Source organism: Lutra lutra, chromosome 4 (genome assembly GCF_902655055.1).
Source record: "Lutra lutra chromosome 4, mLutLut1.2, whole genome shotgun sequence".
Classification (NCBI taxonomy): domain Eukaryota; kingdom Metazoa; phylum Chordata; class Mammalia; order Carnivora; family Mustelidae; genus Lutra; species Lutra lutra.
In genome coordinates this window covers 78,148,505-78,165,076 of record NC_062281.1, presented here as the reverse complement: position 1 = coordinate 78,165,076, position 16,572 = coordinate 78,148,505, and the positions used below count along the sequence as shown (strand labels likewise).

Sequence of the window (16,572 nt, the reverse complement as noted above, 5' to 3'; positions counted from 1 at the left end):
GTCCTTGGTGGTTGCTGAAATTTCAGACACTACAAAAGGTAGGGAGAGTGAGTTCATGTGTCAAATTGGAAATATTAATGTGAACTCATGACCTTAAAAAGATGCATATTTTCTGGTCTGTCCTCACTAATTGTCCCTACAGTGGCCATGTTGCAGCTCTGCACCTGCACTCTGAGGTGTCCCAGAGTGCCCATATTTTGTCTCTAATAATACACACCACTAAAAAGAATAAGTATACTGTATAGGCAGGAAATTGATCCTCTGTCTTTGAGCAAAAATCAAACAAATAAACAAACAAAAACAAACAAAAAACAACAAAAAAAAACCAAAACCACCTCAAAACACCAAACCAGAATTGGTCTGGAATATCCTCTTATTGTCTGGAATCCCAGTGATAACTTCAGAAATGTCAAGGGCAGTGTTTAAGGACAGAAGAGCAAATTTAAAGGGGGCTTGTATGAGCTAAGATGGAAGTACCATTTTCTTAATAGTGATCATAATCATAATAGTTAATTGAAACAAGTGGAGACTATGAACAGCTATGAATTAGTAATTATATTCAAAAGAGAAAAGTGAATGTAAAATGTACAAAATGTAGATGTAATACAAAGAAGGGCATATATATAAGTGTATGTTTAATTATTTATTGATTTTAATAAATAAAGGAGTGTTAATAAATGGGATGCCTGTAAAGCCCTGTGCCATGTGAAATTTTAATAAATACACTTCTATAAAAGATATAAACAATCTGCAAAATGCAACAAAAAATTACCCAGAGAGTAGCATATTTGAGAGTAGCAGGAATCATCTTTCAATATATCCACCATGATTTTGGATAATTTTGATTTTATTTAGCATAGTTTTTATTACCTGGAATATAAAAGGAAGAAATTAGAAAAAAATGACTCACTAACAATTTAAATTATGAGTAAATTCCAACTCTCTTACATTTTGCAAATTGTTTATATCTTCTATAGATGCAAATGTATTAAAATTAAAACTGCATATTTATTTTATTGATATCTTGAATATATGAGTATTTTGTCTCTTATTTTAATTATGTATCTATTTATAAGCACAAAAATGTATGCATTTCTATCTGTGTGGGAAGGAAGGAAAAAATATAGGGAATTATGAGTAATGCAAGTAATCCAGGAAAACATAGGTATTACACCAAGGTGAAGAAGGTCTCTCTTTGCCCCACTGACATCAGAAAAGCCAGGGGAAGCAGCCAGTCACTGTGTGCTGCCAACTGGCCAATTAGCCAAATGCCTGGAGAAATCATGCAGAAGAGTTCTCTTACCTCCCAAGAGATGATACCCTCCAGAGGGCCTTGCTAATTGTAACAAAAATGCTGGTAAGTACATGTTTTTTGGCATTTTGTTGTCATATAATGATAGCTTCACAGGACATAGCAAAGGGCATTCAGAGAGATCCCATGCACCCGTTTCCTTCCCATGGATTCATCCTACATAGTTACAGTTCAGTATCAAATCAAGACTTTGACATTGGTACAATCTGTGTGTATAGTTAGTTACATGTTATTCTTTCAGGTGTGTAGATTCATGTTATCACTATCACAGTCATGACACAGAACTATTATATCCCCCCAAAGATCTCCCTTGTGTCATTTCTTATAGTCTCCGACCCCAACCCCACACATGCACCATCACCATTCCTGGAAAAATACTATCCTGTTTCTTTTTTTTTTTAATTATTTTTGTTAACATATAATGTATTATTTGCCCAAGGTGAACAGGTCTGTGAATCAACAGGCTTACACATTCACTGCACTCACCATAGCACATACCCTTCCCAATGTCCATAACCCACTGTTCTGTTTTTAGTCTCTATTACCTTGTCATCTTGAGAATGTTATATAATTGGAACCATATGGCTGCCTTAGGTTTTTGTTTTCCATTTAACACAATGCCCTTGAAATCCACCCAAGCTATTGTCTGTATGTGTAGTTCATTCTTTTTTATGGCTAAGTCATAGTCAATGTAAACTACTCTACCACTGATGAAAACTGGAACCTAAATAAAGAATTGGTTACAACTGTTTATATTTGTCCAAAATGTATAAAAATTTATGAGGAAATTCAGGAAAAGTATGTCTGCTGTTGGATAAGTCAAAGATCCATGGTATAGGACAATGACTTTAAATATTAATCATACAACCCTTATAATAAAGCTGTTGGCATTTGTTTCCCAACAGAATTCATTCACTGTCAAAAATAATAAATGGCATGGAGTGCCTAAGTAGCTCAGCTGATTGAGAGCCTGACCCTTGATCTCATCTAGGTCCTCATCCTCAGTGTTCTGGGCACAGGTTCCACATTGGGCTCCAGGTTGGTAGTGGAAACTACTTAAAAAAGGGCGGGGGGAGGAGTCAAGATGGTGGAGAAGTAGCAGGCTGAGACTACTTCAGGTAGCAGGAGATCAGCTAGATAGCTTATCTAAAGATTGCAAACACCCACAAATCCAACGGGAGATCAAAGAGAAGAAGAAAAGCAATTCCAGAAACAGAAAATCAACCACTTTCTGAAAGGTAGGACTGGCGGAGAAGTGAATCCAAAGTGATGGGAAGATAGACAGCAGGGGGAAGGGCCAGCTCCCGGCAAGTGGTGGAACAACGGAGCACAAAAAGAGGACTTTTAAAAGTCTGTTCTGCTGAGAGACATCGTTCCAGAGGCTAAACCAGGGTGAAGCCCATGCAGGGTCAGCGTGGCCTCAGGTCCCGCAGGGTCACAGAAGGATCAGGGGTGTCTGAGTGTCACAGAGCTTAGAGGTATTAGAATGGGGAAGCCGGCTACAGAGACAGAGCCAAGGAGTGAGCTCTCAGCTCAGGGTTACCTTGAACTGGTCACAGGCTCGGTCAGCTCGGAGCGCGGCCAGAGGCCAGGGAGATGGGAGTAAATGAGTGCTGTTCTCTGAGGGCGCACTGAGGAGTGGGGCCTGAGCTCTCGGCTCCTCCAGGCCGGAGACCTGGAGGCCGCCATTTTCATTCCCGTCCTCCAGAACTCTACGGAAAGCCTCAGGGAACAAAAGCTCCTGAAAGCAAACCAGAGCTGATTACTCAGCCCAGCCCCTGGTAAGGGCTGTGCAATTCCGCCTGGGGCAAAGATACTTGAGAATCACTACAACAGGCCCCTCCCCCAGAAGATCAACAAGAAATCCAGCCAGGACCAAGTTCACCTACCAAGGAGTGCAAGTTCAATACAAGGAGAGCATCGGAATTCCAGAGGAGGAGAAAGCAAAGCACGGAACTCATGGCTTTCTCCCCATGATTCTTTAGTCTTGCAGTTAATTTAATATTTTTTTCCTTCTTTTTCAATTTTTTTCTCTCTTCTTCTGCTAAATTTTTTTAACTTTTACCCTTTTCTTTTTTTAATGTTTTTTAACTAGTTTATCTAATATATATATATTTTTTCTTTTTTATATTTTTTCTTTATTTGTTTTCTTTTTTTAATTGTTCTTTTTTTTTCTTTTTTTTTTTTTCTGAACCTCTTTTTATCCCCTCTCTCCCCTCCCACAATTTAGGATCTCTTCTGATTTGGTTAAAGTGTATTTTCCTGGGGTCTTTGCCACCCTTTTAGTATTTTACTTGCTCCTTCACATACTCTTATCTGGACAAAATGACAAGGCGGAAAAATTCACCACAAAAAAAGGAACAAGAGGCAGCACCGAAGGCTAGGGACCTAATCAATACAGACATTGGTAATATGTCAGATCTAGATTCAGAATGACGATTCTCAAGGTTCAAGCCGGGGTCGAAAAAGGCATGGAAGATATTAGAGAAACCCTCTCGGGAGATATAAAAGCCCTTTCTGGAGAAATAAAAGAACTAAAATCGAACCAAGTTGAAATAAAAAAAGCTATTAATGAGTTGCAATAAAAAATGGAGGCTCTGACTGGTAGGATAAATGAGGCAGAAGAAAAAATTTGCGATATAGAAGACCAAATGACAGAGAATAAAGAAGCTGAGCAAAAGAGGGACAAACAACTACAGGACCACGAGGGGAGAATTTGAGAGATAAGTGACACCATAAGACGAAACAACATTAGAATAATTGGGATTCCAAAAGAAGAAGAAAGAGAGGGGAGCAGAAGGCATATTGGAGAGAATTATTGGAGAGAATTTTCTAATATGGCAAAGGGAACAAGCATCAAAACACAGGAGGTACAGAGAACCCCCCTCAAAATCAATAAGAATAGGTCCACACCCCGTCACCTAATAGTAAAATTTACAAGTCTTAGTGACAAAGAGAAAATCCTGAAAGCAGCCTGGGAAAAGAAGTCTGTAATGTACAATGGTAAAAATATTAGATTGGCAGCAGACTTATCCACAGAGACCTGGCAGTCCAGAAAGAGCTGGCATGAGATATTCAGAGCACTACACGAGAGAAACATGCAGCCAAGAATACTATATCCAGCTAGGCTATCATTGAAACTAGTAGGAGAGATTAAAAGCTTCCAGGACAAACAAAAACTGAAAGAATTTGCAAATAACAAACCAGCTCTACAGGAAATATTGAAAGGGGTCCTCTAAGCAAAGAGAGAGCCTAAAAGTAGTAGATCAGAAAGGAACAGAAACATTATACAGTAACAGTCACCTTACAGGCAATACAATGGCACTAAATTCATATCTGTCAATAGTTACCCTGAATGATGATGGGCTAAATGCCCCAATCAAAAGACACAGGGTATCAGAATGGATAAAAAAACAAAACCCATCTATATGTTTCCTACAAGAAACTCATTTTAGACCTGAAGACCTCTCCAGAATTAAAGTGAGGGGGTGGAAAACAATTTACCATGCTAATGGACATAAGAAGAAAGCAGGGGTGGCAATCCTTATATCAGATCAATCAGATTTTAAGCCAAAGACTATAATAAGAGATGAGGAAGGACATTATATCATACTCAAAGGATCTGTCCAACAAGCAGATCTAGCAATTTTAAATATCTATGCCCCTAACATGGGAGCAGCCAGCTATATAAACCAATTAATAACAAAATCAAACACATCAACAATAATACAATAATAGTAGGGAATTTTAACACTCCCCTCATTGAAATGGAGAGATCATCCAAGCAAAAGATCAACAAGGAAATCAAGGCCTTAAATGACACACTAGAACAGATGGACATCACAGATATATTCAGAACATTTCATCCCAAAGCAACAGAATACACATTCTTCTCTAGTGCACATGGAACATTCTCCAGAATAGATCACATCCTCAGTCCTAAATCAGGTCTCAACTGGTACCAAAAGATTGGGGTCATTCCCTGCATATTTTGAGACCACAATGCTCTGAAGCTAGAATTCAATCACAAGAGGAAATTTGAAAAGAACCCAAATGCATGGAGACTAAACAGCATCCTTCTAAAGAATGAATCGGTCAACCAGGAAATTAAAGAAGAATTGAAAAAAATCATGGAAACAAATGATAATGAAAACACAATGGTTCCAAAATCTGTGGGACACTGCAAAGGCAGTCTTGAGAGGAAAATATATAGCGGTATGAGCCTTTCTCAAGAAACAAGAAAGGTCTCAGGTACACAACCTAACCCTACACCTAAAGGAGCTGGAGAAAGAACAAGAAAGAAACCCTAAACCCAGCAAGAGAAGAGAAATCATAAAGATCAAAGCAGAAATCAATGAAATAGAAACAAAAAAAAAAAAAACAATAGAACAAATCAATGAAACTAGGAGCTGGTTCTTTGAAAGAATTAATAAGATTGATAAACCCCTGGCCAGACTTATCAAAAAGAAAAGAGAAAGGACCCAAATAAATAAAATCATGAATGAAAGGGGAGAGATCACAACTAACACCGAAGAAATACAGACAATTATAACAACATACTATGAGCAACTCTACGCCAACAAATTTGACAATCTGGAAGAAATGAATGCATTCCTAGAGATATATAAACTACCACAACTGAACCAGGAAGAAATAGAAAGCCTGAACAGACCCATAACCAGTAAGGAGATTGAAACAGTCATCAAAAATCTCCCAAAAACAAAAGCCCAGGGCCAGATGGCTTCCTGGGGGAATTCTACCAAACATTTAAAGAAGAACTAATTCCTATTCTCCTGAAACTGTTCCAAAAAATAGAAATGGAAGGAAAACTTCCAAACTCATTTTATGAGGCCAGCATCACCTTGATCCCAAAACCAGACAAGGATCCCATCAAAAAGAACTATGGACCAGTATCCTTCATGAACACAGATGCAAAAATTCTCACCAAAATATTAGGCAATAGGATTCAACAGTACATAAAAGGATTATTCACCATGACCAAGTGGGATTTATTCCAGGGCTGCAGGGTTGGTTCAACATCCGCAAATCAATCAATGTGATACAACACATTAAAAAAAGAAAGAACAAGAACCATATGATATTCTCCATAGATGCTGAAAAAGCATTTGACAAAGTACAGCATTCCTTCTGATCAAAACTCTTCAAAGTGCAGGGATAGACGGCACATACCTCAATATTATCAAAGCCATCTATGAAAAACCTACTGCAAATATCATTCTCAATGGAGAAAAACTGAAAGCTTTTCCGCTAAGGTCAGGAACACGGCAGGGATGTCCGTTATCACCACTGCTATTCAACATAGTACTAGAAGCCCTAGCCTCAGCAATCAGACAACAAAAGGAAATTAAAGGCATCCAAATTGGCAAAGAAGAAGTCAAACTATCACTCTTTGCAGATGATATGATACTATATGTGGAAAACCCAAAGACTCCACTCCAAAACTGATAGAACTTGTACAGGAATTCAGTAAAATGTCAGGATATAAAATCAATGCAGAGAAATCAGTTGCATTTCTCTATACCAACAACAAGAGAGAAGAAAGAGAAGTTAAGGAGGCAATCCCATTTATAATTGCATTCAAAACTATAAGATACCTAGGAATAAACCTAACCAAAGAAGCTAAGAATGTATATCTGAAAACTATAAAGTACTCATGAAAGAAATTGAGGAAGACACAAAGAAATGGAAAAATGTTCCATGCTCCTGGATTGGAAGAATAAATGTTGTGAAAATGTCTATGCTACCTAAAGCAATCTACACATTTAATGCGATTCCTATCAAAATACCATCCATTTTTTTTCAAAGAAATGGAACAAATAATCCTAAAATTTATATGGAACCAGAAAAGACCTCGAATAGCCAAAGGAATATTGAAAAAGAAAGCCAAAGTCGGTGGCATCACAATTCCGGACTTCAAGCTCTATTCGAAAGCTGTCATCATCAAGACAGTATGGTACTGGCACAAAAACAGACACATAGATCAATGGAACAGAATAGATAGCCCAGAAATAGACCCTCAACTCTATGGTCAACTAATCTTTGATAAAGCAGGAAAGAATGTCCAATGGAAAAAAGACAGCCTCTTCAATAAATGGTGTTGGGAAAATTGGACAGCCACATGCAGAAAAATGAAATTGGACCATTTCCTTACACCACACACGAAAATAGACTCAAAATGGATGAAGGACCTCAATGTGGGAAAGGAATAGATCAACATCCTTGAGGAGAACACAGGCAGCAACCTCTTCAACCTCAGCTGCAGCAACATCTTCCAGGAACATCACCAAAGGCAAGGGAAGCAAGGGCAAAAATGAACTATTGGGATTTTATCAAGATCAAAAGCTTTTGCACAGCAAAGGAAACAGTTAACAAAACCAAAAGACAACTGACAGAATGGGAGAAGATATTTGCAAACGACATATCAGATAAAGGGCTAGTGTCCAAAATCTGTAAAGAACTTAGCAAACTCAGCACCCAAAGAACAAATAATCCAATCAAGAAATGGGCAGAGGACATGAACAGACATTTCTGCAAAGAAGACATCCAGATGGCAAACAGACACATGAAAAAGTGCTCCATATCACTCGGCATCAGCGAAATACAAATCAAAACCACCATGAGATATCACCTCACACCAGTCAGAATGGCTAAAATTAACAAGTCAGGAAATGACAGATGCTGGTCAAGATGTCGAAAGGGGAACCCTCCGACACTGTTGGTGGGAATGCAAGCTGGTGCAACCACTCTGGAAAACAGCATGGAGGTTCCTCAAAATGTTGAAAATAGAACTACCCTATGACTCAGCAATTGCATTACTGGGTATTTACCCTAAAGATACAAACGTAGTGATCCGGAGGGGATCGTGCACCCGAATGTTTATAGCAGCAATGTCTACAATAGCCAAACTATGGAAAGAACCTAGATGTCCATCACCAGATGAATGGATAAAGTAGATGTGGTATATTTATATATATATATATACATTGGAATACTCTGCAGGCATCAAAAGAAATGAAATCTTGCCATTTGCGATGACATGGATGGAACTATAGGGTATCATGCTTAGCGAAGTAAGTTAATTGGAGAAAGACAACTATCATATGATCTCCCTGATATGAGGGAGTGGAGATGCAACATGGGGGGTTAAGGGGGCAGGAGAAGAATAAATGAAACAAGATGGGATTGGGAGGGAGACAAACCATAAGTGACTCATAGTCTTGCAAAAGAAACAGGGTTGCTGGGGGGAGGGGGTTTGGGAGAGGGGGGTGGGGTTATGGACACTGGGGAGGGTATGTGCTGGGGTGAGTGCTGTGAAGTGTGTAAACCTGGCAATTCGCAGACCTGTACCCCTGGGGATAAAAATATATGTTTATAAAAAATAAAAAATAAATTAAAAAAAAAAGAAAAAGAAAAAAACCAGATTGCATAATAAGGTAAAAGCCATTTTTTCATTAATTAAGGCTGTATTAATTGGATTGCATAATACCACTAAATTGTTTAAAAAGCAGCAACTTCAGAGTATGACTAACACTTTTTTTCTAGTTACTGGGGCTCAGGTATTTACCAGAAGTATGCCATAGCAAATTATCATAATTTTGCAAATTATTATCACTTTTTCATCCAGCAAAATTTTGATAGAAAGCAAAGAGAATGAAGGAAACATATGAAAATTTAAAACTATCAAAATTAAATTATTTATTCAACAACTGTTGTTTTCATTTTTACATGCCAAATGTTTGTATCTATTAAGGATAGAGAAAGGAAGACAGAGCTTAGGTCTTCAAAGAGTTAAGAGTATGGTAAGGAAGATAAAGTCAACAACCAAAAAATACCAAATCCTGATGTTTCCTCAATACATTGAGGCTAGGGTCGGTAAAGTACCCACACTTAGTTTAAAGCTAGTAGCTTCTAGGTCTTTAGAGACTCTAGGTAGACAATTGTGTGAGAAGCTGTTTACTCTGACAGATGAGGTCAGTGTCAGGGACTCAGGACTGGGAAAACCTAGTCACATCTGAGATAATGGGGTTCTTTAAACATTTTAAAATTGGTTATACCAGGGCTTTTGAACTTGGTTTGTGACTGACTGGCAGCAAGAATAGAAAATAAGGCATTTTTCAATTCAGGCACTCCTGTCTAGCTTCAGAAGGAAACCTAAATATTCTAGGACATAAAGGTCTCCCCTTTTGAAAAAAATCTATCATTTATTACTTAAGCCAGGAAAGGGCTCTTTCCAGCTCTTTAAAGAGGAATGACGTTGCTGGTATACAGAAAAACCTGCGGGGGTGTGGGGGGACAGGGAGGGGTGGTGCTTCAGGAAAAGTACTCACCAGTGGTAACCTATGAAAAATTATGGGAGCATCAGGGCTTCCTATCTCTTTGGGAGGGGGGTGCACTGGAACCGATTAACATCAAGAATTTTTGCGTAAGATATGTGGAGGGGAAAGCACCTTATTTTCATTGTCATATGCAATATAGCAAATTGTGCTATGGTTTTGGATATTTGCTTGCTCTTAGTGGTGTTGATTACTTTCTCTTAAAAATGTACCCTGATAATTTTCAGTGTTTCTAACATATCAGAGCTCAAGTTTCCAGTCTATACTTCTACATTACTGTCCATAATATTCTTTTGAAAGGTGATAAATATGTAAAATGAGATATCCTGTATAGATTAAGAGGTTGAATGGAAATGAAATGCCCCCAGATGGGATTTCAGTGATCACAAAGCTAATTTGTGTTCCAGTATGCTTTTTTCAAAACTATGAAATTGTTCTTAAACAGAGAAAAGAGACCGTAGAACATGAAATTTGCTTCTAGAATGGAATTGTTTTAAAAAAATAACTCATTTATCGAATAAATACTGAAGTCTGCATGAGGAGATTTAGCATCTCCAAGTTAGAAAAATCCAACCTGTCAGTATTTACATATGTAAAAGTGTCTGGATTAAGATCTACATCTAAAAGTAGATACCTGATGGTAACTATATTTGTGGTGAGCCCAGCACAACATGTAGAGGAGTTGAATCACTATATCAACTATACTCAAGTTAAAAAAAAAAATTGGCTACACAATTTTTCTTCAAACAAACAAATACCCAACTTTTGTATCAACATGGATGGGACTGGAGGAGATTATGCTGAGTGAAATAAGTTAAGCAGAGAGAGTCAATTATCATATGGTTTCACTTAATTGTGGAGCATCAGGAATAACAGAGGACATTGGAAGAAGGAGCGGAGAAGTGAGTTGGGGGAAATTGGAGGGGGAGACAAACTATGAGAGACTGCGGACTCTGAGAAACAAACTGAGGGTTTTGGAGGGAAGGGGAGTGGTGGGTTGGGTGAGCCTGGTGGTGGGTATTAAGGAGGGCACGTATTGCATGGAGCACTGGGTGTGGTGCATAAACAATGAATCTTGGAACACTGAAAAAAAAAATAAAAACAAAAAACAAACCCTAAAGCTGAATACCTGAAGAGGGATATTTTTTCCATAAAATTTGTGTATGATTATTCACAGATCCACCAGCCATGTTGTTTTCCCAGACAATACAGGTTATTTCTTTATGTTTCTGTAACTGAACATTCTCTAATAGGCTATACAACTTTTAGCATACAAAAACCTTCATCTTTGGAAAGATAGGATATGCATTGTACTGTGCAGTTTGCAAAGGGAATGCATTTTTTTCAACTTTATTTTTCAGCTTTGAGAATCTTTTCTGTTATCTTTTTGCATGAATATTTCCATTTTCTCTGACAAATGAAAAATGTCCTTTCTTGTGATAATTCTCAAATTCTTTTTTGAGTACCCCTCAGATTACTACCTAATTTTCCCAACTATTTCAATCAAGGGAGCTCCAAGTAAAGCGGCAGTCTGAACACAAGGCACAGTATAAGTTCTGGTTATTCTTTAGAGAACTCTCTAAACCTCTCTACCTGTTCTCTGAGACCTGTATGGACAGTCAGTCTATGAATTATAATGCATTTTCATGAGATTATCTAATTTGGTCCTTACAAAGCCCTCTTTATACAAAGAGAAACTTGAGATTTGGGGATAGGAAACCACTAGCCTCAGACCTGGTTGTCCTGTTTTTCCTCTTGCACTCTGCTTCTGACAACTGGACTCTAATCTAGTTAAGCCCACCCCTTGGTCAAGAATCCCATGCTTAGAAAGGGGAAACCTCCTACACTGTTGGTAGGGATGCAAGATGGTGCAGCCACTCTGGGAAACAGCATGGAGGTTCCTCAAAAAGCTGAAAATAGAGCTATCCTACAACCCAGCAACTGCATTACTGGGTATTTACCCTAAAGATACAAATGTAGTGATCCAAAGGGGCATGTGCACCCCAATGTTTATAGTAGCAATGTCCACGATAGCCAAACCATGGAAAGAACCTAGATGTCCATCAACAGATGAATGGATAAAGAAGATGTGGTATATATATATAAAATGGAATACTACGCAGCCATCAAATGAAATGATATCTTGCCATTTGCAATGGCATGGATGGAACTAGGGGGTACTATGCTGAGTGAAATAAGTAAATCAGAGAAAGACAATTATCATATGATCTCCCTGATATGAGGAATTTGAGAAGCAGGCTGGGGGTTGTAGGGGGGTAGGAAGGAAAAAAAAGAAACAAGATGGGACTGGGAAGGGAGACAAACCATGAGAGACTCCTAATCTCACAAAACAAACTGAGGGTTGCTGGGGGGTGGAGGGTTAGGGATAGGGTGGCTGGGTTATGGACATTGGAGAGGGTATGTGCTATGGTGAGTGCTGTGAAATGTGTATGCTTGATGATTCACAGCTTACAAATAATACCCCTGGGGCAAATAATACAATATATGTTAAAAAAAAAAAAAAGAATCCCATGCCTGGGACCCCTGGTGATACTGCTGGTTAAGGACTTGGTGGGTGGAGAGGATTGATCACCCTTGGCTTTTCTCCTTCTCGCATCTGCCCAACTCAGTGCTGGAGGGTCAAAGGCACTAAGAATACTTGTACAATGGAAGTAAATGGACTTTAGTTTCCTTCTCCCCACTGTACTCTTCACCTACTTCCTTCCATCTCCCTTTAGTAATAATAATATTTACTAAAACCAGCACTATTTATTAAGGACCTAATGTGTTTATTTGACCATTTTTGCTAGTTAATATACCCCTGGTCCTCATAATCTTCCAGTAAAGAGATTCTTAATCACTGCATTTTGTAAATGAGGAAACTGAAGTTTAGAGAGAACATATAACTTCTTCAAGATCCCAGTGCCCAAGTGTCTCAGGGTTTGAGTTTTCAGTGGATCCCTCTGCCACGAAACCTATGTGCTTATGTGTGACACTAGACACCTCCAGCCGAGGAGTTGCTCCTGGTCTACTTCTTGGTGGCAGCATCCACTTTTATGAAGTACTTATTTATACTTGAAAGGATACTAGCTTCTATGCAGACAGAGAGAATGCAACCCAGAACTGTGAAATTTCAGGAACAATAAGCTCAGACTCAAGAAGTACATTTGCTCTTCTTGGTTTTCTTGCTACCTGCCCTGTTTGTACTGAACCACCTCATACTTTTCTTATACTCCTACTTTGTTTATTTCTCATTTTGAATGGATTGGATTAGAGGTTCACATGAATGTGAGAGCTCCGTTTTTCCCCTGTTCACATAAGCTGGCTTAGAAATAGTGTTTGTATGTAATAAAAATTTGTTAAATGTTTAAACGGTTTAATTTACATAGTCCAAATTTAAGTAGTTCTTGGAAGTAGTATATATGATAAACAGAATTATCCAAAACATGTGGATATACAAAGTGCTTTGTTTCCTTACTTAAATTCAGTGTAGACTTAATCTATTTTTGCTAATAATTTCAAGTACCCAAATCAGACATTTCAAATGACATTTTTTTATAATCTTTGTGTTCTGGTTATGTAGTGGAAGTTTATTGATATTATAAATTTCAATATGTGACTTTAAAACAATGAGAATGGACTATATTTCTTCTGCCTTTCTCTTTCTAACCCTCTATCTCTCAATCCCTATACTTCTTTGGTCTTTAAGTTGAAGATAATTTTATTTTAATCTGTGACTGTAGACTACTTTAAGCATAATTCCCTTTCTGGGGAATAACTGAGCCATGATGTGGTCCATCTGTATGATGAAAAGCCATCATATGTTATGGTATAACTGTGCGTGTGTGTGCGTGCACGTGTGTGTGTGTTCAAGTGTGGAAGTTAAATGCAGAATACTAAAAACAGTTATGTGCAAGAATAATTTCTTAACATATTGCATTTGTACTTTATTAAAGCTGAAGTGACCCAGGTTGACTATATTAAGCCAGAACAAAGAGTTCCAAATCAGTTTGGCTAACATGTTAAAAGTAATTTGGGAGCAATCTATAGCACTATCCAGACTGTAGTATAATCATTTGGTTCTGATTTTAATTGTCCAACCCATGCATGCTTGGTGTCTGAGTAAAGATTTCATTTCTGGACCACGGCACCATTTAGGTTTTGAGGACAAATATCTGCTTTTACCAGGAGGGTTAGATATAGGTCTTATCAATTTCAATTTCATATATCATGACCAAATACTAGTTTAATTCCTTCCATGAATGCTGGACCCTGTCTTCAGATTCATCTTGTTTTTACTTTAGGTAGATTTAGGCATTTTCTATTTAGCACATAATTCTGATTGATAAAATGATGTCTGCTCATACTTACTGAGTGCTATAGAACTTTGTAAGATTGATACCATTATACTGACCAGATGGGGAAACCAAAGCTTGGGGAGTTGGCATACTTGCTGTCATTTACACAACTGGCAAAAGCAAAGGAACTTTCAACTCCAGAGTTCATTTCAAAAACCAGGGTTTTAGCCACCACAGAATTTCGTCTTTTCACTGTTTTGGGATATGGCCTCTATTTTCATTCCTGTGTCCTACTATCTGCAATTCTAACTCTGTAGAATGTTAATTATCTGGACAAAGCACCGATGTTAAGATTTCTACATGGTAGTATTTTTATAATCACTTTGTTCCAGAAATAATAGGAGGGGCCCAATTATTTAGCTCAACTCTGTTGACCTCTGCATCCTGACTGAAAGGCATTTTGGCTGGAGGACAGAATTTCTTCCCAACAGTTATCACCAGTGCAGAAACCCAAAATTATACTACCAATAAAAAATATATTAGTAGAAAAAAAGTGTGGCAAGTCCGCATAAACTCTGAAGGAGTAACTTCCGGTGGCAATGTGAATGCTTATAGTAATACCACAGGGGAGAAAAGAAGTTAGGTGGAGGGAGACAAAATACCAGAAGGCAGGTAACATTGTTTCTAATTATGGTGTCACATAGTGTGCAATTTGAGTACCTTAAAATAGGGAGACTAGCCTGATTTATTTAGGTGGGCCTCATCTAAATCGTATGAGCCCCCAAAAGCAAACATCTTTCTCCAGCTGGTAGCAGAGGGAAAGCCAGAGATGCTGAGCAAGAGAAGGGTTCAGTGTGCCCTTTGTTGGCTTGTGGGTGAAAGGGCTACAAGTCAAGGAAGAGGAACCTCAGTTCTAAATCCGCAAAGAACTGGATTCTGCCACCAGCTTGAATGAGCCTAGAAGCAGAATTCTCCTCAGACCCTCCAGAAAAGAGCCCAGCCCAGCCCATACCTTGAGTTCAGCTTGTGAGGCCCTGAGCAGAGAATACAGTTGAGCCACAAGGTGTCTGGATTTCTGACCCACAGAATGGGAGGCTCTAAACGTCCTTGTTTGTAATAGAAAACTAATGTAGTATATAGATGATCATTTTTTATATGACCTTTGTAAGAATTTTCAAAAGAAAAATATTGCTCATTCTGAGTAGTGAATGATATGTGAGAATATTTATCGTGCCAGGTAATTAGTTGTTTGGTGAGGTGCAAAGCGGTATAAGGCAGAATTACTTGTTAATCATAGTCATAGTCTTTCCAGTGCCACTCTATTTCAGGGCTACTTGGTTAGCCCTAGTTTCAATCCAGAAGCATATATTGTTTCTTTTCCTCAGGATTCCACTTTAATGGGAATATCCAATTAGAATTAGATTGTTTTCTTCAAGTCTAAACTACCAAATAAGTAGTATATATCAATCATTACAATAAAACATTTATTTTGCAAGGTAATAATGAGTTGCTAAAAAAAAAAGATTTACTGAAAACTAGCTAGATTTAATCTATTGGTTTGTCCATGGTCACTGGATTCATGCTTTGCTATATATAACATCATTTCATAATGTTACAAGTAAACAGTTCAAAGGAAAATTAGTAAGGAGTACATGTGTACTGGAAAGCAGATACTGAGTTCAAAATTGGATATGAATTTTTGACTTGAAAAATCAGATCAGAAATCTGGGGACTTTTATTTCTCCTTTTCCCTTTTTGTTGCAGATTAATCTTAAAGATATTGGTGAAATCTATAAAGTACGCATTGGACATGACAACAGTGGAAAGGATCCTGCATGGTATCTGGAAGAAATTAGGCTTGAAAATATAGATACATGTGAGGTGTATTGTCTAGCTGTTGACTCCTGGATAGCTGAGAATGAAAATGGTGGAGATCTATGGAAAGAAGTACCCATGGCAAGAACTAACAAAGCACCTTTACCAGGTATATAATTTCCTTTCCTTTGTATATGTATTAAAAATTAAAACAACTAAGATGATTTAAAATGGAGATCAGTACCCTTTTTCTGGGAAGGGCCAGACACTAAATACAATACGGTTTGTGGGCCATAAAATCTCTCCAAACAGCTCAGCTTTGCCAGGGTTGTGAGACAGCTACTATAGATAAAATGTAAATTGACAGTGTGGCTGCATTACAATAAAGCTTTGTGGGCACTGAACTTGGAATTTCATATAAATTTCACTTGTTAAGAAATAGAATTCTGCTTTCAATTTTTTTTTTTTTTTAACCATTAAGAAGTGTAAAAAGCATTCTTAGCTCCTGCCTCGTATAAAAACATGTGCGGGCAGATTTGACCAACAGGCCATAGCTTGCTTACTCCTGATTTAGAATATTAGGTTTTGGGGTTAGCTCTTGTATGGCCTTTCAAAGGTGAAAACATATATGCAAGGATGAATGTGTGTCAACAATTCATCTTTCTGTAAACAGTTTTGCTAGCCATTTAAATGTGCCTTTCCTCTTGTGTTCCTATGTTAACAAATGTCAGTAATCATGAATTCGGAAGTACCTGAATTCCCTTCCCTAGTTTTGTTTTCTTTTGCATAAAAG

General features: G+C 37.9%; 1 protein-coding gene across 1 annotated transcript in view; it reads left to right on the top strand.

Moving 5' to 3' along the window:
- Positions 1 to 16,572, top strand: part of LOC125098892 (lipoxygenase homology domain-containing protein 1-like) — a 182,976-nt gene that overhangs the window by 132,329 nt on the left and 34,075 nt on the right. The window contains exon 10 of the mRNA XM_047728119.1: positions 15,729 to 15,948. Within this exon, the coding sequence (XP_047584075.1) occupies positions 15,729 to 15,948 (220 nt within the window). The remainder of the gene's footprint in view (positions 1 to 15,728; positions 15,949 to 16,572) is intronic.